General features: G+C 41.3%; 1 protein-coding gene across 1 annotated transcript in view; it reads right to left on the reverse strand.

The window, feature by feature from the left end:
- Positions 1–17,824, reverse strand: part of TJP2 (tight junction protein 2) — a 119,525-nt gene that overhangs the window by 53,938 nt on the left and 47,763 nt on the right. The window contains exon 3 of the mRNA XM_019661087.1: positions 1,483–1,536. Within this exon, the coding sequence (XP_019516632.1) occupies positions 1,483–1,536 (54 nt within the window). The remainder of the gene's footprint in view (positions 1–1,482; positions 1,537–17,824) is intronic.

Genomic DNA, 17,824 nt, shown 5'->3' on the forward strand with positions numbered 1-17,824 from the left:
TTGCACTTCAGTGGGCCAAATCAAATCTGATATTGTTTTACCTTTTATTTGGTGTGTGGAAGGTGTGCGGAAGAGGGGGTAGTCTTATACGGCGATTATATAACAAACTCTGTATTTTGAGTGGAAATGTTAGGGGGTCGTCTTATACGCCCAGTCGTCTTATACGCCGGCAAATACGGTATATAAAAATCTACTCAGAGAATAAAAGAAAACTTTCCCTCCAGGAAAAGTTCCCATATGGGGCCCACTATGTCCACTGATGACTATCAATAATCAACGTAAAACAGGCTGGATTGTTGTCCATTAATTGAATGACTTTGGTTTTGGCAGCACCATCACCTGGTACCTGGTTTTTTATGCAGAGGTAACTCCATCTTCTATACTAGGCCTAAAATGTCTTTCACTTTTGCCGTTTTGGGGTCCATGACTCAAAGGGCACGTGAAATGCTGGCGGAAGGGGCATCAAAGAAGCATCACAAGATGACTAGAACTGAAAAATAAGACCTACGGAGGGGGGGACCCCTAACTGAAGAAACTGATTATCGCCCCAGAAGTTCCAGCACCTGAGCACTGATCTGTTTTTTTCTATCTGGATTAATTTAATACATATTGATTCAGAAACCAAATTTTCACTGAAGATAGGGCCCGAAGTTGAAGAAGGAAGACTCCATATAAGGAATTTATAATCCTTCTAGGAAGCGACATAGGCTGGAGGGATTCAGTGCAGGAATAAGACCTCTTCACGGCCCAGGAGGATCACAGAGATGCTGACCAAGGCAGCTTGATGGAAATAAAACTTGGGGACCATAAGTTCTAGCCCAGCTCAGCTGCACACAAATCACTCACACACTGTCTGTTGGTGGCTACACTTGTTTGGAGCGGCGCTCACACCTAGCGTGCCTACCTCGAACTTTGCTGTCAGAATAAAAAGGCACAGAGCTAACATTAAGCAACGATTATGTGCTGGACTCCCTGTACTGGAAGCTGTTTGTATCACTTCATTTAATCAAGAGGGGCAATACCTGTGAAATGACTCTAAAAACAAAGGAAAATATATTTACATGTGGCATAACTTCTACTTTCAATCCCACTGGGGGAGTATGTCCAAAAATCTGATTAACTTGATACCTCTTAATATAATCAGGAATGGGACAAAGAAAACAATCCATGTCACCTGATCGCTAAATTAAAGTTTTAAAATTTAGTTTGGACTTAAAACTCAAGTAGGGGGTGGTAAGTTATAATTAAAATTTAACCTATATAACATATGAATTTTTCTATATTATAGAGACCTTAACCAAAAACAAAAAGTAACAGCATGCAAACAACCTTTGTTAATGTGGTAATTATTGCCAGACAGTACCTATAAAGTATTATCCACCTCAAGGGGAAAGACACTGCGTCGGGGCAACAAGAAACAAGAGCCATGATCTGGGAGCTCAGGAACATGGCTGCAGCACACATGAGACGTGTGGCACTCACCTTCTGTAGGGTCACAGTGTACTGTTCCCATATCAGTTCTTCCATGCCTGGGGCCTGTTTGAAAAGAAGCAAAACCAAGTTGATTAAAACCACAAACATTTCAATACTAGAAATAAAACTATAATTCAAAATAGCTCAATATATAAAGTCCAGCTTACACTTTGAATATACCAAAAAGAGTCGATGCTTTTTAGGAACAGTATGCCACCTACTTTCAAACACACTCTCCTTCAATGAAATGGCAAGTCTTAACTGGAAAATTAGTAAAATATGTAGTGAGACAGATACCCTAAAAAGAATAAAATATTAAGTGTTGAGTCTTTTTATTATCACCACTCCAAAATATTGTCATTATAAAATCCCTTAAAAAGAGAATTAGATAGTTTCAAACAGACATTTTTCTTCTTTTTTTTTTTTTTTTTTACCACTCCTTCCTCCTCTTCTCAAAGGTAATCTCTTAGGTAAGTTTTCTGCATTTTTATGTCTCAAGGAGCCTGTGGCCTTAATCACAGAAAGTGACCAATTGGGTAATCTGTGAGACACTTTTTTTCCATCAGTATTGCTGGGTATGAAAGATGAAAATGCCTGCATAAATACACCACTGGGGCTTCAGTTTCTAACAATATTCCAAAATAGATGCCTAGAAAAACTAGAAAACAGTGGATATCATTTTTAAAATGATAATCCAATAATGCAGTCTGCCTTTGAGGGGAAATCCTTGAAGGCTAGAAATGCCAAGAAAGCTTAAGCCGGAGAGATAAGCCAGTACTGAAACAGGCATTTAAACAGGAGGCTGGGAAGAGAGACAAACTGTAGGATCCAAACAGGGTGGAGATCAGATTAAAGCAGATACACATGTGGGGAGAAAACACCACCAGGCAGATGGAGGTGGCAGGGACACTCGCAAGTCTCATCCTTGGCTCTGGGTAGAGTGGAAAAAACTAAAAAATATCTCCCTGGGGATATCACCAGACCTGTTCTCACAAAGGTCTGGGACTGAAATTCATATTCTGGATGCAACCATGCACCTCTCCCCCACAAAAAAACCATTCCCAGCCCAAAGTGCTTCTGCACTGGTAGTACCCCAGTACACAGGGGCAGATGCAAATTCTCTCCAAAGAACTCACTAATACACAGGCTTCAAAGAATCTCCGAGATAAGCAACTGAGGAACATGAGTTCACAATTTAAACACACACATGAGACACCATGAGTGAGAGTTAAAAGAAATTTTAAAAGTGCAGAATCAAAGATGGTAACTATTGGAAATATCAGTCACAGACCAAAAAAAGTATGTCAAATATGCATCATAGGTTTATCATAAAAAATTAAAAAGGGATATTGAAAGTATAATGAAAGAACAAGAGACCATCAAAAACGACCAAGCAAATCTGAAAAAAAAAAACAAAAACAAGTAAAATTTGTAGGAATGAAAAAATGTGGTAATTAAAATGTGATAAACAATGGATTAAACCGCATGCTACACATAGTTGAAGATGCTAATTAATGAATTGGAAGACGGATGTAAGGAAATTACCCATAATACAGCATAAAGCATTAGAAAAGTGAGACATATTAAAGAAGAGTGAGAAATGTCTTATAGTGTGTCTGATCAGATTTCATGAAGATGATGAGAACGTGTAGGAGAGATGCAATACTTGAAGACATAATGGCTCTTCCATAATTAAAGCTGTTTCAGGTTCAGGAAGCCCAGTACATGACAAACAAGGTAAATTTTTTAAAAGAAAAGAAAAACACTTTTAAACATGGTAATCTCACTGCAGATCTAGAGACTTGACAGCAGCTAGACAGAAGAGATTACTAATAAAAGAGCATCAATGAGAATAACAGCCAATTTCTAAACAGCAGTAATAGAAGCCTGAAGTCAGTAGAATAATATCTTTAAAACAACATCTGTTCAGCTGGCCGAGTGGCTTGTTGGTTAAGAGTTGGCCTGTGAGCGCGAGCTCTGAGCAGCAGGGCCCCGGTTTGGATCCCACATGGGCCAGTGACACTGTGCCCTCTACAGCTGAGATGGTGAACAACAGCTCGACCTGGAGCTGGGCTGCTGTGAGTCACCCGTGACGGCGTAGGCTGCAGTGGGCTGTCGGTGGGCTGCCGTAAGCTACCATGAGTGGCCGGCTGCCGGCAGCTGGCGCGAGCTGCTATGAGCCACCGTGAGCAGCCGTCCAACGGCCAGTGACTGATCTGCCTCACCCGGGAAGAGTGCAATGACCACAATACCAACATGGGCCAGTGAAGCAATGTTCTCCACAACTAGACTGAAGAACAAATGGACAGCAACTTGTCTGTTCCCCTTCCCCGATTCCCCCAACCACTGTTCTCTCCCCTAATTCCCCAATAAAATCTTTTTTTAAAAAAATCTGTTGATTTAGAGGGCAGAAAAGACATTAAAAAAACAAAAAACAAAATAAAACTGGGACAGATTATTACCATAGACCAGCAATTTCCAAAGGATAAAATTAGAAAACTAATCCCACAAGACCTAAAATGCAAGAAGGAATGTAAACACACCTGAACACATATTGGCTGTATTCAACTATAGTAACAATGTACAATTTGTGACAGTTAAATAAGATAGAACTAAAGCAATGGGCAAAATAGTATGCAAATCCAGAAAACTTGAACATGATTATTTGAAATGTTTTATTTAGAAGCAGAGTTAAACTGTTGATTAATTTTGAACTTCACTGAATTAAATCTACATGTTAAAATTTCTGGGGTAACCACTATCCGAATAGAGTACATAACTTCTAAAATAGCAAAGGGAAAAATAAAATGAAAAAAAAAAACAAAACAAACTCTTAGGTTTGGGGGGAAAGGAGCTTAGCACAAAAGGCAATTCTATCAACTGACATACTGGAGCAGATCTTTTGTTGCCTTTGGCAGAAGGGGGTTAGGAAAAGGCAATTTTGTTTGTACAGTAGAAAGGTAATCCAGCCTGCTCTTGAGTGGCCATAACTGATTACTGAAATTGAGAGGAATTTATAAACCTTTATTTCCTCCCCTCCCCACATGCACTCAGTTTGGGGACATTTCCAGAGCTGATGCCATCTGGCTCCAAGAGATCAGAATTCTCTTTAAAAATTAAACATTAAAAAACAAAATTCAGGGCCCGCCGAGTGGCGCGTTGGTTAAGAGCTGGCTTGGGATGCCAGCTCTGAGCAGCAGGACCCCGGTTCGGATCCCACATGGGGGCCAGTGACACTGCGCCCTCTACAGCTAAGATGGTGAACAACAGCTTGACCTGGAGCTGGGCTGCCATGAGTTCCAGCGACGGCGTAGGCTGCAGCCCCTGCTGCAGTGAGCTGCCATAAGCAACTGTGTGTGGCCGGCAGCCGGCATGAGCTGCCAAGAGCCGCTGTGAGCGGCCGTCCAGAGGCTGGTGACCGATCTGCCTCACCCGGGAAGAGCGCAATGATAATACCAACATGGGCCAGGGAAGCGACGTCCTCCACAACTAGACTGAAGAACAAAACGACAGCAACTTGTCTGTTCCCCTCCCCCAATTCCCCAATAAAATCTTAAAACAAAACAAAACAAAAAACAGAATTCAAATCACCGAGGGGGTTAAAAAGAAAACATAAAATGGTACCGAGATAAGGTAAGAACCAGGATCTGTGTCCCAGCACACCTGGGCCTGGGTGCTATGGTGGTGGGGGAGCATTACCATCAAGGAAGGGGTGATGTTTAGGCTAAATTAAGGCACAGCAACACAATGAAATATGTAAATATTCCAAAAGATTACAATCTAAATTATGTAAATCGCCCCAATTATTTTTGTTCACAATGACTACTGTTTCTCAATTAAAAAAAAAAAATGAAAGTGGATTTTCAGGTGACATTTTTATATCTCCCTCATTCACTTTTGTCCCATATCTCTGAGAATTGTCTTTGGCACACAGAATAGGCACTCAAAAGGTTTTCTTTTCAATAAACGAAGAGATGGATACACTATCCATTTAGCACTCAATTAAGATGATGAAGACGCTGATTAAGGAAATTTCTAGTACACTGAGTGGCCCTGTGCTTCTTCGATAGCACACCTGAGGTGGTCAGGCTGGAAACTCAGGTGCCTCTGGTCTGGTGTTCTAGGCGTTTTCCTACCTATTCTTCTCTGGAATTTTGTCGTCTATGTTTAAGAGTATTTTCCAATGTGTGCCAATATAACCCAAGTTTTCCAAGATTTTAATAAAGTTTTCTATTAAAAAAAAATGTTTTCTTAAAGGGAACTAGTAAGCAGAACACAGTTCATCAGAATAGATCACTCCTTTCCATTTCCACAGAACACCTCCTAACTCCTCGGCACCTTGGTTTCAATGCAGCCTTAGTAAAAATCAACCCACTACCACCTGGAAATGAGCTTACTAGCATGGATCACCTCCTCCGCACTTTACTCTGCCTTATGGCTGGCAAGTGTCAACAAACTGAATTATTTTTGAAGTTGTGGTAAAATAAATACAGTGGCCAACTCTTCTTTAAATATAATTATTTCCCCACACATTTTTAAAAAATGTGTATATATATATATATATATATATATATATCTCTCACAGCATCCTCCCCAAAATATTTACTTAAAAATCAGCAGGAAAAAACTAACCTCTGGGATTAAACATTGCTAGGGGGTTGAGCGGACCACAAGCGTCCAAAAAGGGAATGATATTTAGGTTAAATAAACCAACACAATGAAATACATGGGGAATGAAAATAATTATGTAACTTCCATCAATCTTTCAGTCTTTTAAAAAGTTTGTTCATCATGATGATTGTGTTTTCTGTTACAGAGAGTTAGTTTTATATTTTCTGGTCTGTCCACTGTGGGTGGGAGCAATGGGAATATAAATTAGTACAAACCTTCCAGGGAGCAAATTGCCAATATGTATCAAAATATAAAATCTGCATAACCCTTATCAATCAATTCCACTTCTAGAAATTTATTCTACAGAAATATTTGCACAAAGACATATGGATAAATTTTTTTACAGCTGCTTATAATTCTTTCAATAGACATAATTATGAAATGTCCAATTAAAGGAGATTGGTTGTATATATAGAAATCTATACTTAAATGGTTATTGGAGGGGAAAAAAAATCAAGATACAAAACATTATTGTTTTCATATATATATTTATATAAGCATATCAGGAAAAGACTGGAAGAATAAATAACAAAAAATATTAAATTTCCCCAGGAGCTGTGGTATGGAAGAGAATATTTTTATATGAGCACATTAATATTAGAAGACATTTTTATTTTAAAAATTAAAACAGCAAACTCCCTTTTCAAGGTTTTGAAATTAAATACTTTTATTATTTAGCCAAACAAATGAATTGCTACAAAATTTTATTTTAAAGTATTACCCAAGTAGAAACCTGGCTTTTAAAATTCACTGTCCTTCCATAATAAGATTATACTGTCTTTAAGTATTCCTGTGCTGCCTAGAGGTGTAATTTACATTAAATTTGCTAGAGAGGATCAATCTCCACCAAGACTACAACAGGACTGAAGCAAATTTTTAATCAATCAGACTTTTCCAGGTGCCTAAAGACCTCACCAATCAATCAGACTTTTCCAGGTGCCTAAAGACCTCTGATTTAAGGGGCCTCTTTCTTACCCAGGGTTAATACATTGTGACATAAACCATCAACTACTTAAACATCATATTAAAAGAACATATGTTCTGTTAAAATAAGTGATACATTTAAAATCTTAACTTTAAAAGTGAGGAAATTGGAGTAACAATAAATTTTAATACCTCCTTTGAGCATTAAAAACATACCATAACTACGTGTATTTAGTCCTCAGGGCTGTGACCTTTTGCAAAGTTCTCAGAGGAAACCCTTCATTCATTTATTCACTCACTCATCATGCATTCATTCATTCACTCATTCAAAAATATTTATTGAGCACTTGCTACGTGCCAAGCATATGGTTCATGGCACTTGGGATACACTGGTGAATAAAACAGCCAAAGCCCATGTGTAGTTTACCAACCATGGTGTGCCCCCAAAGCAAATCACTAAGTGTCTTCCCTGCCTCTTCTACAATATATACAGTATTATCTTTTCAGAAACACAGAGCACCCCACATAATCACATGTATTCCTCAGAACATCAGCTCCGCACACCTCTCTGGGGTCAGGCTGCCAGCGGTGCAGCAGCTTGGCTGAGAACTGCGCTCACGCCTTTCAAACTGAGTCTCTGGGCTTGGGCCCCACCCAACCTGTGCTGGGTTGTGCACAGATCAGAGTCCCTATCAATAGTCAGACCCCCTGTGTGAATACCGGCGGGCAGCTGCTTAGCATTTGGGGAGCTTAACATACAGAGTCATAGGAAGAGCACACGTATCGCAGGATTAAAGATATTCCATATTCCACAACGCTGTGATTCCTCTCCTAGACAGAGGCCCAGGAGAAATGTGTGAATATGTATGCAAGGATGCACATAGAGAATATTCATAGAATTAAGTGTCCTCAACAGCCAAAACCTAGAAACAACCCAAATAGCAATCAAGAGCAAAGCGGACACATACATTGTGATATATTATTAACATGCAATGTCAGACCTCCACAAAAGCAAACTAGAGCCACACATACCATACATATGCATCTCAAACATCACATTCAGTGAAAAACATCCTAGAAGAATTTATGGAGTGTGCATTTTTATACAGTTCAAAAAGCAAACAATGTTGCCCAACAATGTGAATATACTTAGCACTACTGCCCTGTATACTTAAGAATGGTTAAGATCGTAAATTTTAGGTTATGCAGTTTTTACCCCAATGGAAAAAAAAAGCCAACAAAGCTAATCTTTTACTGAGGGATGTTTGTGTGTATGTATGCATGCATGTGTGTATGGTAACACTGTGAAGAAAAAGCAAAAAAATGAAAAACACAAAATTCACTTTGAAGTGACCCAGGAATGAGGTAGGGTACAATAGGTTAGACTACAAAGGTCTGTGTCCGTCTTGGGAGCAGGTCCGTGGGTATGTGTGATGAGCTCATTGGGGTTAGTTTTATAATTATGCTTCATGATTTAGATATATAATGCTTTTTAATACTTTTATGTGTACCAAACAATTCGTAAATTAAAAACTATGGGGTGGGGGTGGGGGGAATACATGAGTCAATATCAAGGGGGTACCTGATTCCTGGCCAAGGACCTTACACTAAATATTTTTTAATGCAGTACAGATTTTGCAAAGTGGAAGAGAAGACAATAGGATCATTTCGACTAGAGGGAGGGCAAGGCAGAGGATGGCAGCATTAATGTGAGAGAGGTGCGTGGATGGCATGGAAAGGAAAGAAAGGTGGACAACCAGGCTAGCTCCGAGGGAGCAGCAAAATATAGGAGTACAAGTCTCTTTTCACTCCCAGAATCAAAATTCCAGGCCCCAGGAAGGCCTTCCGTGTGCTTCTTACCAGTTTCCTTTCATCGCTTTCACTTTTCATGTAAGTAGAATAACCCCCTCGGTATCATCAAGAGTCCTTCCTAGAGGACTTGAAAAATTAAGCGAGCTAATTTTTCTACCGTAAGTAAAAAAGCTTTGTGTTAACAGCTTGTGAAAGGTATTTCTGCAAAAAATGAAGAGAAATGGACCAAGACAAATAGTTATTTGATCTGTCCTTTTAAAATATCGTCTCGTTGTTATAAAGTCTCTTTCCTTTGAAAAATCTTGGCCACAAAGGTAAAGCCCTATATTTTATACAAAGAATATGGATAAGTGTTAAAAACCAACAAGAAGGGCAGATACCAAAAGTCTTCAGTGCCCTAATTCCCCCTCAGCAGGCAACTTTTAGGCTTTTTATCCACAAACTGCTGCTTCTCAGTGATGGACGCCAAAGCTAAAGCTAAAGATTAGTTGAAACTGGCCCTTCAGGGACACGCTTGATAAAAATCCCAAGCCACAAAAGTAAACACACATATTACAGTACCACATTTGTTCACACTGTTAAGAAGGAAAAAAGAACATGTGGAAAACTTTTTTTCCTGTAACTCAGAAGCGTAGACATAAGAATAAAGATTTCTGCAGCATAAGGAAGCAACGAGTTCTACGCCCAGCCAGAAATTCACAAACAAGCATCTTATAAGAGGCAGTGTAGTAAGTTATTCCTGGGAAGCAACGCTGGCTTCCACATTCCCAGCACCTGGAAAACAGCAGCCTTTGACTCATAAATCCCATCAGCAGTGAACAGTTCCACATACGTCTGCTAAAAATGAGACAAGCGTTTAAAAAAAAACCAAAAAAACCCCACCACTGACTACAACCTGCAGCTTATAATTTGTTACTGAAAGCTGCCAGGAGCACAAATAAACCAGAAGAGAAAGCAGTCGCTGCGGCAGGAATCTTGCAGCTCCCCTCAGTCCCCACTTCCTGAAAGGCAAGGCTGGGAAAGAAAAGAGCTGGGAGAACTCACATGGCCTCTCAATCTCCCCAACTTTTTAACAGTCTGTGTCCACATCCTCTGCAGGACCTGAGCAGTCTTCATGGCCTTTGGGGGAGCCATCAGCCAGGCCGCTGCCTACACCCCGGCTGCTCACCCACGGCCATCACTCCACGTGGTTACGGTTACACGGAAGGCGGATACAATAGTGGCCCACATTCCCAGCAAATCCTGTTGTCATCTCACTAAGTGACACATTCATACAGCAGGGACGCCAAACGCTTTGAAAAGCACCACTTGTGAGGGTGGGGGGGGGGAAGAAAGCAGTCTGAGTGTGCATCACTTTCACAGTTTTTGTTCCTCCCTCACTCCTGTGTGAGGGCACTGGAGAAGCACAGTAAATATTCCTTTTAGACATAGAAAATGATTCAGTATCTAAATAGAAATTAAGTAAGTAGGACACTTTAGAGCAATACTATAGAAAGGAATGTTTGCAGGAGTATTTCTTTATATAGACACACACACACACACACACACACACACACACACAGGGTAAGCTGGCTGGAAATAAACTGGTAATGTTTCAGGTGAAGTGAATTACTAATGTTACATAGAAATTAAAAGGTATGAAGATAAGATGTTTCACATCCTTGGAGACAGCTAGGCCTGCACTCCAGAGGAAGATAAGACGTGGGGAGTTGGTGCAACTCAGAGCCAACTCAGGGGACAGAGTGCTCACTCAGCAGTTTCCCCTCCAACCTTTCTGTACATTTAGCAGATAAAAGAAAAACAAGGAGCCCTGCTATCTGCTTTTTTCTTTGTCCCACTTAGGGAGTGTTGGAGAACACATTTTAGGTCTCAGAACATCTAGGTAAGATTTCCAGGGCCGCCTGGTATTTGAGAGTTGGGTGTGGGAGTTGGGAAGCACGGTCTCGGGGTCCTTCTCACCACAGCAGTATATGTTACACCAAGGAACCAGGCTGAGCGTTTCCCAGTGAGGAGGGCACCATCCGATATGTTTGAGGCTGGGAGATGCAATAAACTTGGACCACAAAATGGAGACCATATAGGAAGCAGCTTGGAACAGAGGCAAGAATATGAGTTTTAATGGCGGAAGGTCTGGGGTGCAACCTCTGTTCTGTCACTTAGCTGTGGGCCTTCGATATCTGTCTCCTTCTTTATAAAGTGGGGCTAATTGCACAAAATGAGACAACCTCTATAAAATGCTTGTGCTGAACAGGCACTCGAAATGTTCACGGCCTTCCCCTGGACTCAACAAGAATAAGTTCTTCCTAAGTGTTCCAACAGCAAAACAGGATGGGAAACGAATGAAAGTTTTTCAAACGTTCCACTGAAGAGGACAACAAGAAGTACAAAGGAGCCCTGCTGAAGGAGGACCCTAGGAAGCTGAGCCGATGCTCAGGACTCCAACGGGGAAGCGTAGATGCAGGCAGGCTCCCTGCACATCAGCCAGACTCAGCCCAGACTCCTTAGCTCACTGGGCCCTGGTGCGGAGAATCCGTGTGTGTGTGTGTGTGTGTGTGTGTGTGTGTCAGGGGGAGGGGGAGCCCGAGCCCCACCCCCGTGCTTAGGGCAGCTCAATCCCACACTCTGACAGTCCTTAGGAAATCACTTGAGCTTCCCTGGTGAGGAAATAAATACTTCTTTGCCTTATATTTATGCATACCGCCCAGAAATCTTAGGCATTCTACAATTTAAGAATTCCAGAAATCAGTTTCTCCCTGCACGAATTCTTGTTTTTAATTGTGCTAAAACACACACACACACACACACACACACACACACACACACACACATAAAATAATTTAACCATTTCTAAGCGTGCTGCTCAGTAGCATCAGGTCCATTCACATTGTTATGCAACCACTCTCCAGGACTCTTTGATCTTGCAAAACGGAAAACCTGTTACCAATTAAAGAACTCCCCACTTCCCCCTCCTCTCAGCCCCAGGCAACCATCATTCTACTTTCTGTTTCTAGGAATCTGACTACTCTGGATACCTCATGTAAGTGGAATCATAAAGTATTTGTCTTTTTGTGTCTGGTTTATTTCACTTAGCCTTGTAACCTGTGTCAGAACTTCCTTCCTTTCTAAGGCTGAATAGTATTCCATTGCTATGTACAGACCACATTTTGTTTATCCATCCATCTGCCGATGGACACATGGGTTACTTTCACCTCTTGGCTATTGTGGGGTAATGCTGCTATGAACGCGTACAAGTACACTATCACTAATTCTTTACTCATTCATTCAACACATGTTTACCAAGTGCAAGGTGCCAAGCTCTGAAGATCAAATGAAGGTCAATGCATGTATAGCACTGCCTTCTGGAAGCTTGGCAACACAGCCTCTGATCCCATCAGAGTGGGTGGGGAGTGCAGGGTGTTTCCCAACCAGAGGACATTGAGATGAGGTCTGAACAATGAATACAATTGAGGGTGTGTGTGGGGGTGGGGTAAGGGCCCAAAGAACAGCACAGAGCAAAAACCCTGAAAAGGGGAAGGGGGCGGGGCCAGAGAGAACGGCCATCAGAACCACTGCAGCCTATTCCCGACTAGCAGTTGTTCTACCAGTGGCATCAAAGGGACATTTTGTGGTGGACAGCTGCCTCCAAGGGAAGATCTCAAGAATTTAGGGATTGACTTCTCAGAGTCCTAACTTCCATATTCACATATTCAAGAGACATTTATTTCCTGAGCAGCAACTCACCCTGTGCACCGAAAGAAAAAGTGCACTGAGTCATGACCCTAAGGCAGTCGCAGTCCAGTGGGGCAGCAGGACATGCAGACAATACTCACACCTCAGGAACTATAACCTCAGACAAATATACAAGGCTCCCATTCATTCAACCAACACTACTGGAACACCTCTAATGTATCAAGCCCTGTTCTAGCTGTTGGAGGGATACGAGCCCCAATCCTTCCCTCACAGGGAGGATTTTAATGGAGGAAACAGACAATAAACAGGTGAATATATATTACAACGTCAGGTAGCAGTAAGTGCCATGGGATGTGACATCAGGAAGAAGTCATCGTAAGAAAATCTGGTCAGGTCTCCAAGGAGAGGGAACAGCAGATGCATAAGGCCCTGAGGTGAGAAACCAGGTTACTCCACACATGAAAGAAAAAGGACTATGGGGCTGGATTCAGATGCGCGGTGAGGTAATGGCGAGGACATAAACTGTGCAACTGATGGCACAGGTGGGAGTTATTCCCTGGGGCGGGGAGGGAATGTGCCCTAAACGCAGGGAAGGCCCTCCCTCCCACAGAGCTCTACATGAGCTCAGTGCTGAAGAATGGCTGACTGGTTGGGTGGGTGGACAGTCTAAGGAGAGGGAACAGCTCGGTCAGAGCCAGGAGGGATAACCAGCAAGGTGTGTTCAAAACACTGCAAGTTCTCGGTGTGGCTGGGAGGTAAACTGTTTAATAACACACAGGGGCTTTACATTCTCAGCATGGACAGACATGTCAAAACAACTTAATCTATAGCTTGGGAGTCTTAAAACACACCCACCCTGAAAACAGAAGACAAAATGGTTATGAGAACTGGAAAGAAAGGCAGTCATTAGCACTCAGCACAGCACCACACCAAGGACTCTGTACAGTTTTTCATTGAAAGCCCACAACACGGTGAGCTAGTGACGATTGGCCAAACACTGGGACAAGGACAACACCAAATGCTAGTGAGGATGTGTGCAAAAGGAACTCTTATTCGTTGATGGTGAAAATGCAAAATGGCACAGCCACTTTGCAAAACAGTTTGATGGGTTCTTACAAAACTAAACATACAGTTACCATGGCACCCAGCAATTGTGCTCCTTGGTATTCACCCAAAGGAGTTGAAAACTTATGTCCACACAAAAATCTGCACACGAAGGTTTGCAGCAGCTTTATTTATAACTGCCAAAACTTGGAAGCAACCAAGATGTCCTTCAGTAGGTGGATGGACAAATAAACTGTAGTGTATCCAGACAATGGAGTATTATTCAGTGCTAAAAAGAAATGAGCTATCAAGCCATAAAAAGACATGAAGGAAACTGAAAAGCATGACTAAGTGAAAGAAGCGATCTGAAAAGGCTACATATCTGCAAGAGTCCAACTATGTGACATTCTGGAAAAGGTAAAACTAGGAAGACAATAAAAAGATGAGTGGTTGCCAGGGGTGAAAAGGAGGAAGAGATAAATAGGCAGAGCACAGAAGATTTTTAGGGCAGTGAAAATACTCTGTATGATATTATAACGGTGGGATACATGTCATTATACATTTGTCCAAATCCATATAATATACAATATCAAGAGTGAACTGTAATGTAAGCTATGGACTTTAGGTGATAATGACGTGTCAATATAGGTTCATCAACTGTAACAAATGTACCACTCCGGTTGGAGAAAGTTGATAGAAGTGGAGGCTGTGCATGAGTAGAGGCAGAGGGTATATGGGAAATCTCTCTACCTTCCCCAGTCTTGCTGTGAACCTAAAACTTCTCTAGAAAAATAAAGTCATATAGATATTAAGAAACTTGAACATGGCCCTACAGCTAGCAGGTGGCTGGCCCGATCTGAATCCAGACTTGCATGAGTCCAATTTTAACAAGCTATGAGGCAAAGAAGCATCAGCAGATAATTACATTTAAGACCTCTATGTTCATAGTTCTGAGACACTAAGCCAGGGGTCGGCAAAAGGCCGCTCACGAGCCCCACGTGGCTCTTTGGGTACGTACATGTGGCTCTGAAGTAAAATTGAAAATGAAAATAAAACTATCATAGTTTCATTTATAAAATTTCTAAAGGATATTAGTCACATCATGGTGATTTCATTTGTTTTATAGGTCTCGCAAAACTTGGAGGCACAGGATTGGCTCTTCCTTCTCAAAAGTTTGCCGACCCCTGCACTAAGCTGTAAGGTATAATTATAATCTAAACAGACCATTCTTATTTGTAATTACAAAGAAGCCATTAATAATAAGCCAAAAAGGAAGGTGCTAATTTGGCAACACAGACACAGCCCTGTCTACTCTATGATTTTAAGCCTAAGCCTATATAACATAAAAACACAGCTTCACTTTAAAACAAACAAACAAAACAAACAAACATGCATACAAACCACCACCCCATGGCAGGCACCAAAAGAGAAAATTACAAACTGTCAAAAGGCAGGTTAGAAAACCAATTATTAGAGTGCTCAGCTAAATCCTGCCAGCAGGGTTGGCCCTGTATGAAACACACGATGTAAACTGTCCCTCCCAGACCCAAGGCGGCTTCAGGAAATGGCTCACACAGAAAAGGACGACACGATGCTTCTGCCATATTATCAGTGTGCCTCCTTCATCCCCAGAAAGCCCGTAAGCCTACATACACCATCCTGAGCCTCAACGACATGCCTTTCCTATCAGAATCAGGGAGTAAGTGCAGGAACTTAAAGACCCTAACCTTTAGACACTGTGTTGCCAGCACCTGGGAGCTTGTTAGAAATGCAACATGTCAGCGCTTATCTTGGGCCTGCTGGTACGAATCTGCATTTATACCAAAAGCCCCCATGGGATGAATATGCCCATCTAAGTCACAGAAGCGTGGGTCTAGCAGTGCTCTGTAGCAGAACTCTGCACCCTGATGACAAGAGTCTGTGGCTGGGTGGTCCCAAATGGCAGTCACTAGCCACCTGTGGCTGCTGAGAACTGGAAATGTGGACACTGCAATTAAGGAACTGAATGTTTAACTTAATTTAAGCTTGTAAACAGCCACATTTGGTGTATCACTTATTAACCATATCCCCAGCAGTCTTTTAAACTGTTTCCTGTAACTAAACCATGGCAAACACTGGTGTGCATGAGGGGCCCCACAACCCATATTTTGTAGTACTTCTCGATGAAAGAACATAAACATATGTACGGACCCATTACTTTTAAGAGAAGTCCTAGCAATATACATGTCTGCACCAAGATGCGTCAAATGCCGCGTTTTTCAAATGCCATTTTGAGAAGAAGAAAAAAAGAAAACTACTTATTTACAGAAACAGTGCTTGTGTCCATACTTTAAGGCTCTTTTGGGTGATCTCCCAAAATTTTTCCTAGGCGTGTTGATACAATTTAGGAAATGACACTTTGAAAACACTAATTTGACTAGCTCTCAGTCAGAAACACAATAATTTTACATTAAAACATGAATCTATGGGTAAGATGAAAGCGCTTACAATTTATGGCTTTGACTGCCTAAGTATTTGTTACATATTTAAAATATCATAAACTTGATAACTGAATAGGTTCCTGCATGGTACCTTTCGCACAAGGAGTGTCCACTGCACCTCATGGAAATTGAGGAAGAAAAACAAAGAACTCTGGGTGGCACTAGAACACACACCATTAAGGGGAGGGGGCAGCCAGGACCAGAGACAGGAAGGGGAAAGGCGGGACTTCCTACATCCACTTCCCACCCAGATGACATGTGGGACCCCAGGCCAAGCTATTAAAAACAATGAAAACGCAAATCAAGCCTTACTATAAAGACTTTGACTTAATAATAAAACAGAGTAGGTAAAATTAAAGCAAGGTATACTAAAAGTTGGGCTTCTCCTAATATTTTTTTCTCATGACAAAATTTTTAAGAAAGGAAAAGTTCAGATGTTGAAACAGCTTTGTTCCTAAACTTAGAAAAAGAAACAAAACACCTCATTCTTTGGTCTTGCATACCATTATTATATAAACTGATTTAAGTTGACAGTCCATAAAAAATGTGTAGGACACACCCCTCCCCCAACTCTGCATTGTTTGCCTTTGTCAGTAACATGGATAATTTCAGATATGGGGCAACGTTTTTTAAAATTCTGAATTAAACAAAGTTGGGCTCATTTCAAACAAATCTGTTTCTGCCTAGTAACATAAACTGTGGGCAGACACTGGATGCAATCTGAAAGCATAAAAAGGTACCCAGCATTTCCCTTTTGTGGAATTTGTGATGAATCGGAAATCAGCAAAGGCCACCGCAGAGTAACAGACACATAAGCCACTAGGTGGTGCAATAATGCAAAAATAAAAAGGGAGAGATTACTGTTTCCCTTCCAATTTAAAATTTCAAATGTAATCGAGAGGAAATTAGCACGGACTTTAATAATACAACAAAACCCCGCCACTATAGCTTTTATAAGAGGCAAGGTAAATTTGCAAATAGCGGCGATGAGGGATGAGGGGGAGAAGACTAAAGGTGAAAAATTACTAAAAGTGAAATTTAGTTGTCGTTCACTAGCATTAAACAAAAACACAAAAGCATGTTACAATCAATCAACATCCTACAATATGTATGACCCTGCTCTGGGGTATTCAAAGGAATTTAAATCATCTGGAAAGTGGAAGACAGCACTTTCGAATTGTTGATCTTTGGACCTAATTAGTATGGAAGAAGATAATTTCAAGGAAAAGAAGCTACAGGAATTCAAGTTTCGTGCAGAAGGTGGGATCCATTCATCGGTTCATTCAGTAAATATTTATTAAGCACCTCTGTGGTGCCCAGCTCTGTACTAAGTACCAGAGAGCAAACAGCAAGGATAATAAATTTGGTCCTACCCTCATGGAGCTCACAGGCTTATGAGGGTCAGCCGTAAACCAGGGAACCAGCCAGCAACTGTAGAAATAAGACGATGAGGGGAAAAGCACGGAAAGGTCTAGAATGGGAGGACCTGGCCTCTTTGGGGAGATCAGGGAAGGCTTTCCTTCTCGGTGACCCTGTGGAAGTAGGGTATGCAGCCCATTCAGGAAGGACAGATGAGAGACCACCACAGCTGGGCACAGAGGGAGGCAGAGGGGAGACTGGATCTCAGAAAGGACCTTGGTTTTATTTATGAATAAAATAAGTAAAAAGTCTTAAGTAGGTCGATGGGACAAGTGGATTTGTCTTTTTAGTACAGGAGTCCAAATTCCTCA

Source organism: Hipposideros armiger, unplaced genomic scaffold (genome assembly GCF_001890085.2).
Source record: "Hipposideros armiger isolate ML-2016 unplaced genomic scaffold, ASM189008v1 scaffold_335, whole genome shotgun sequence".
Taxonomy (NCBI): Eukaryota; Metazoa; Chordata; class Mammalia; order Chiroptera; family Hipposideridae; genus Hipposideros; species Hipposideros armiger.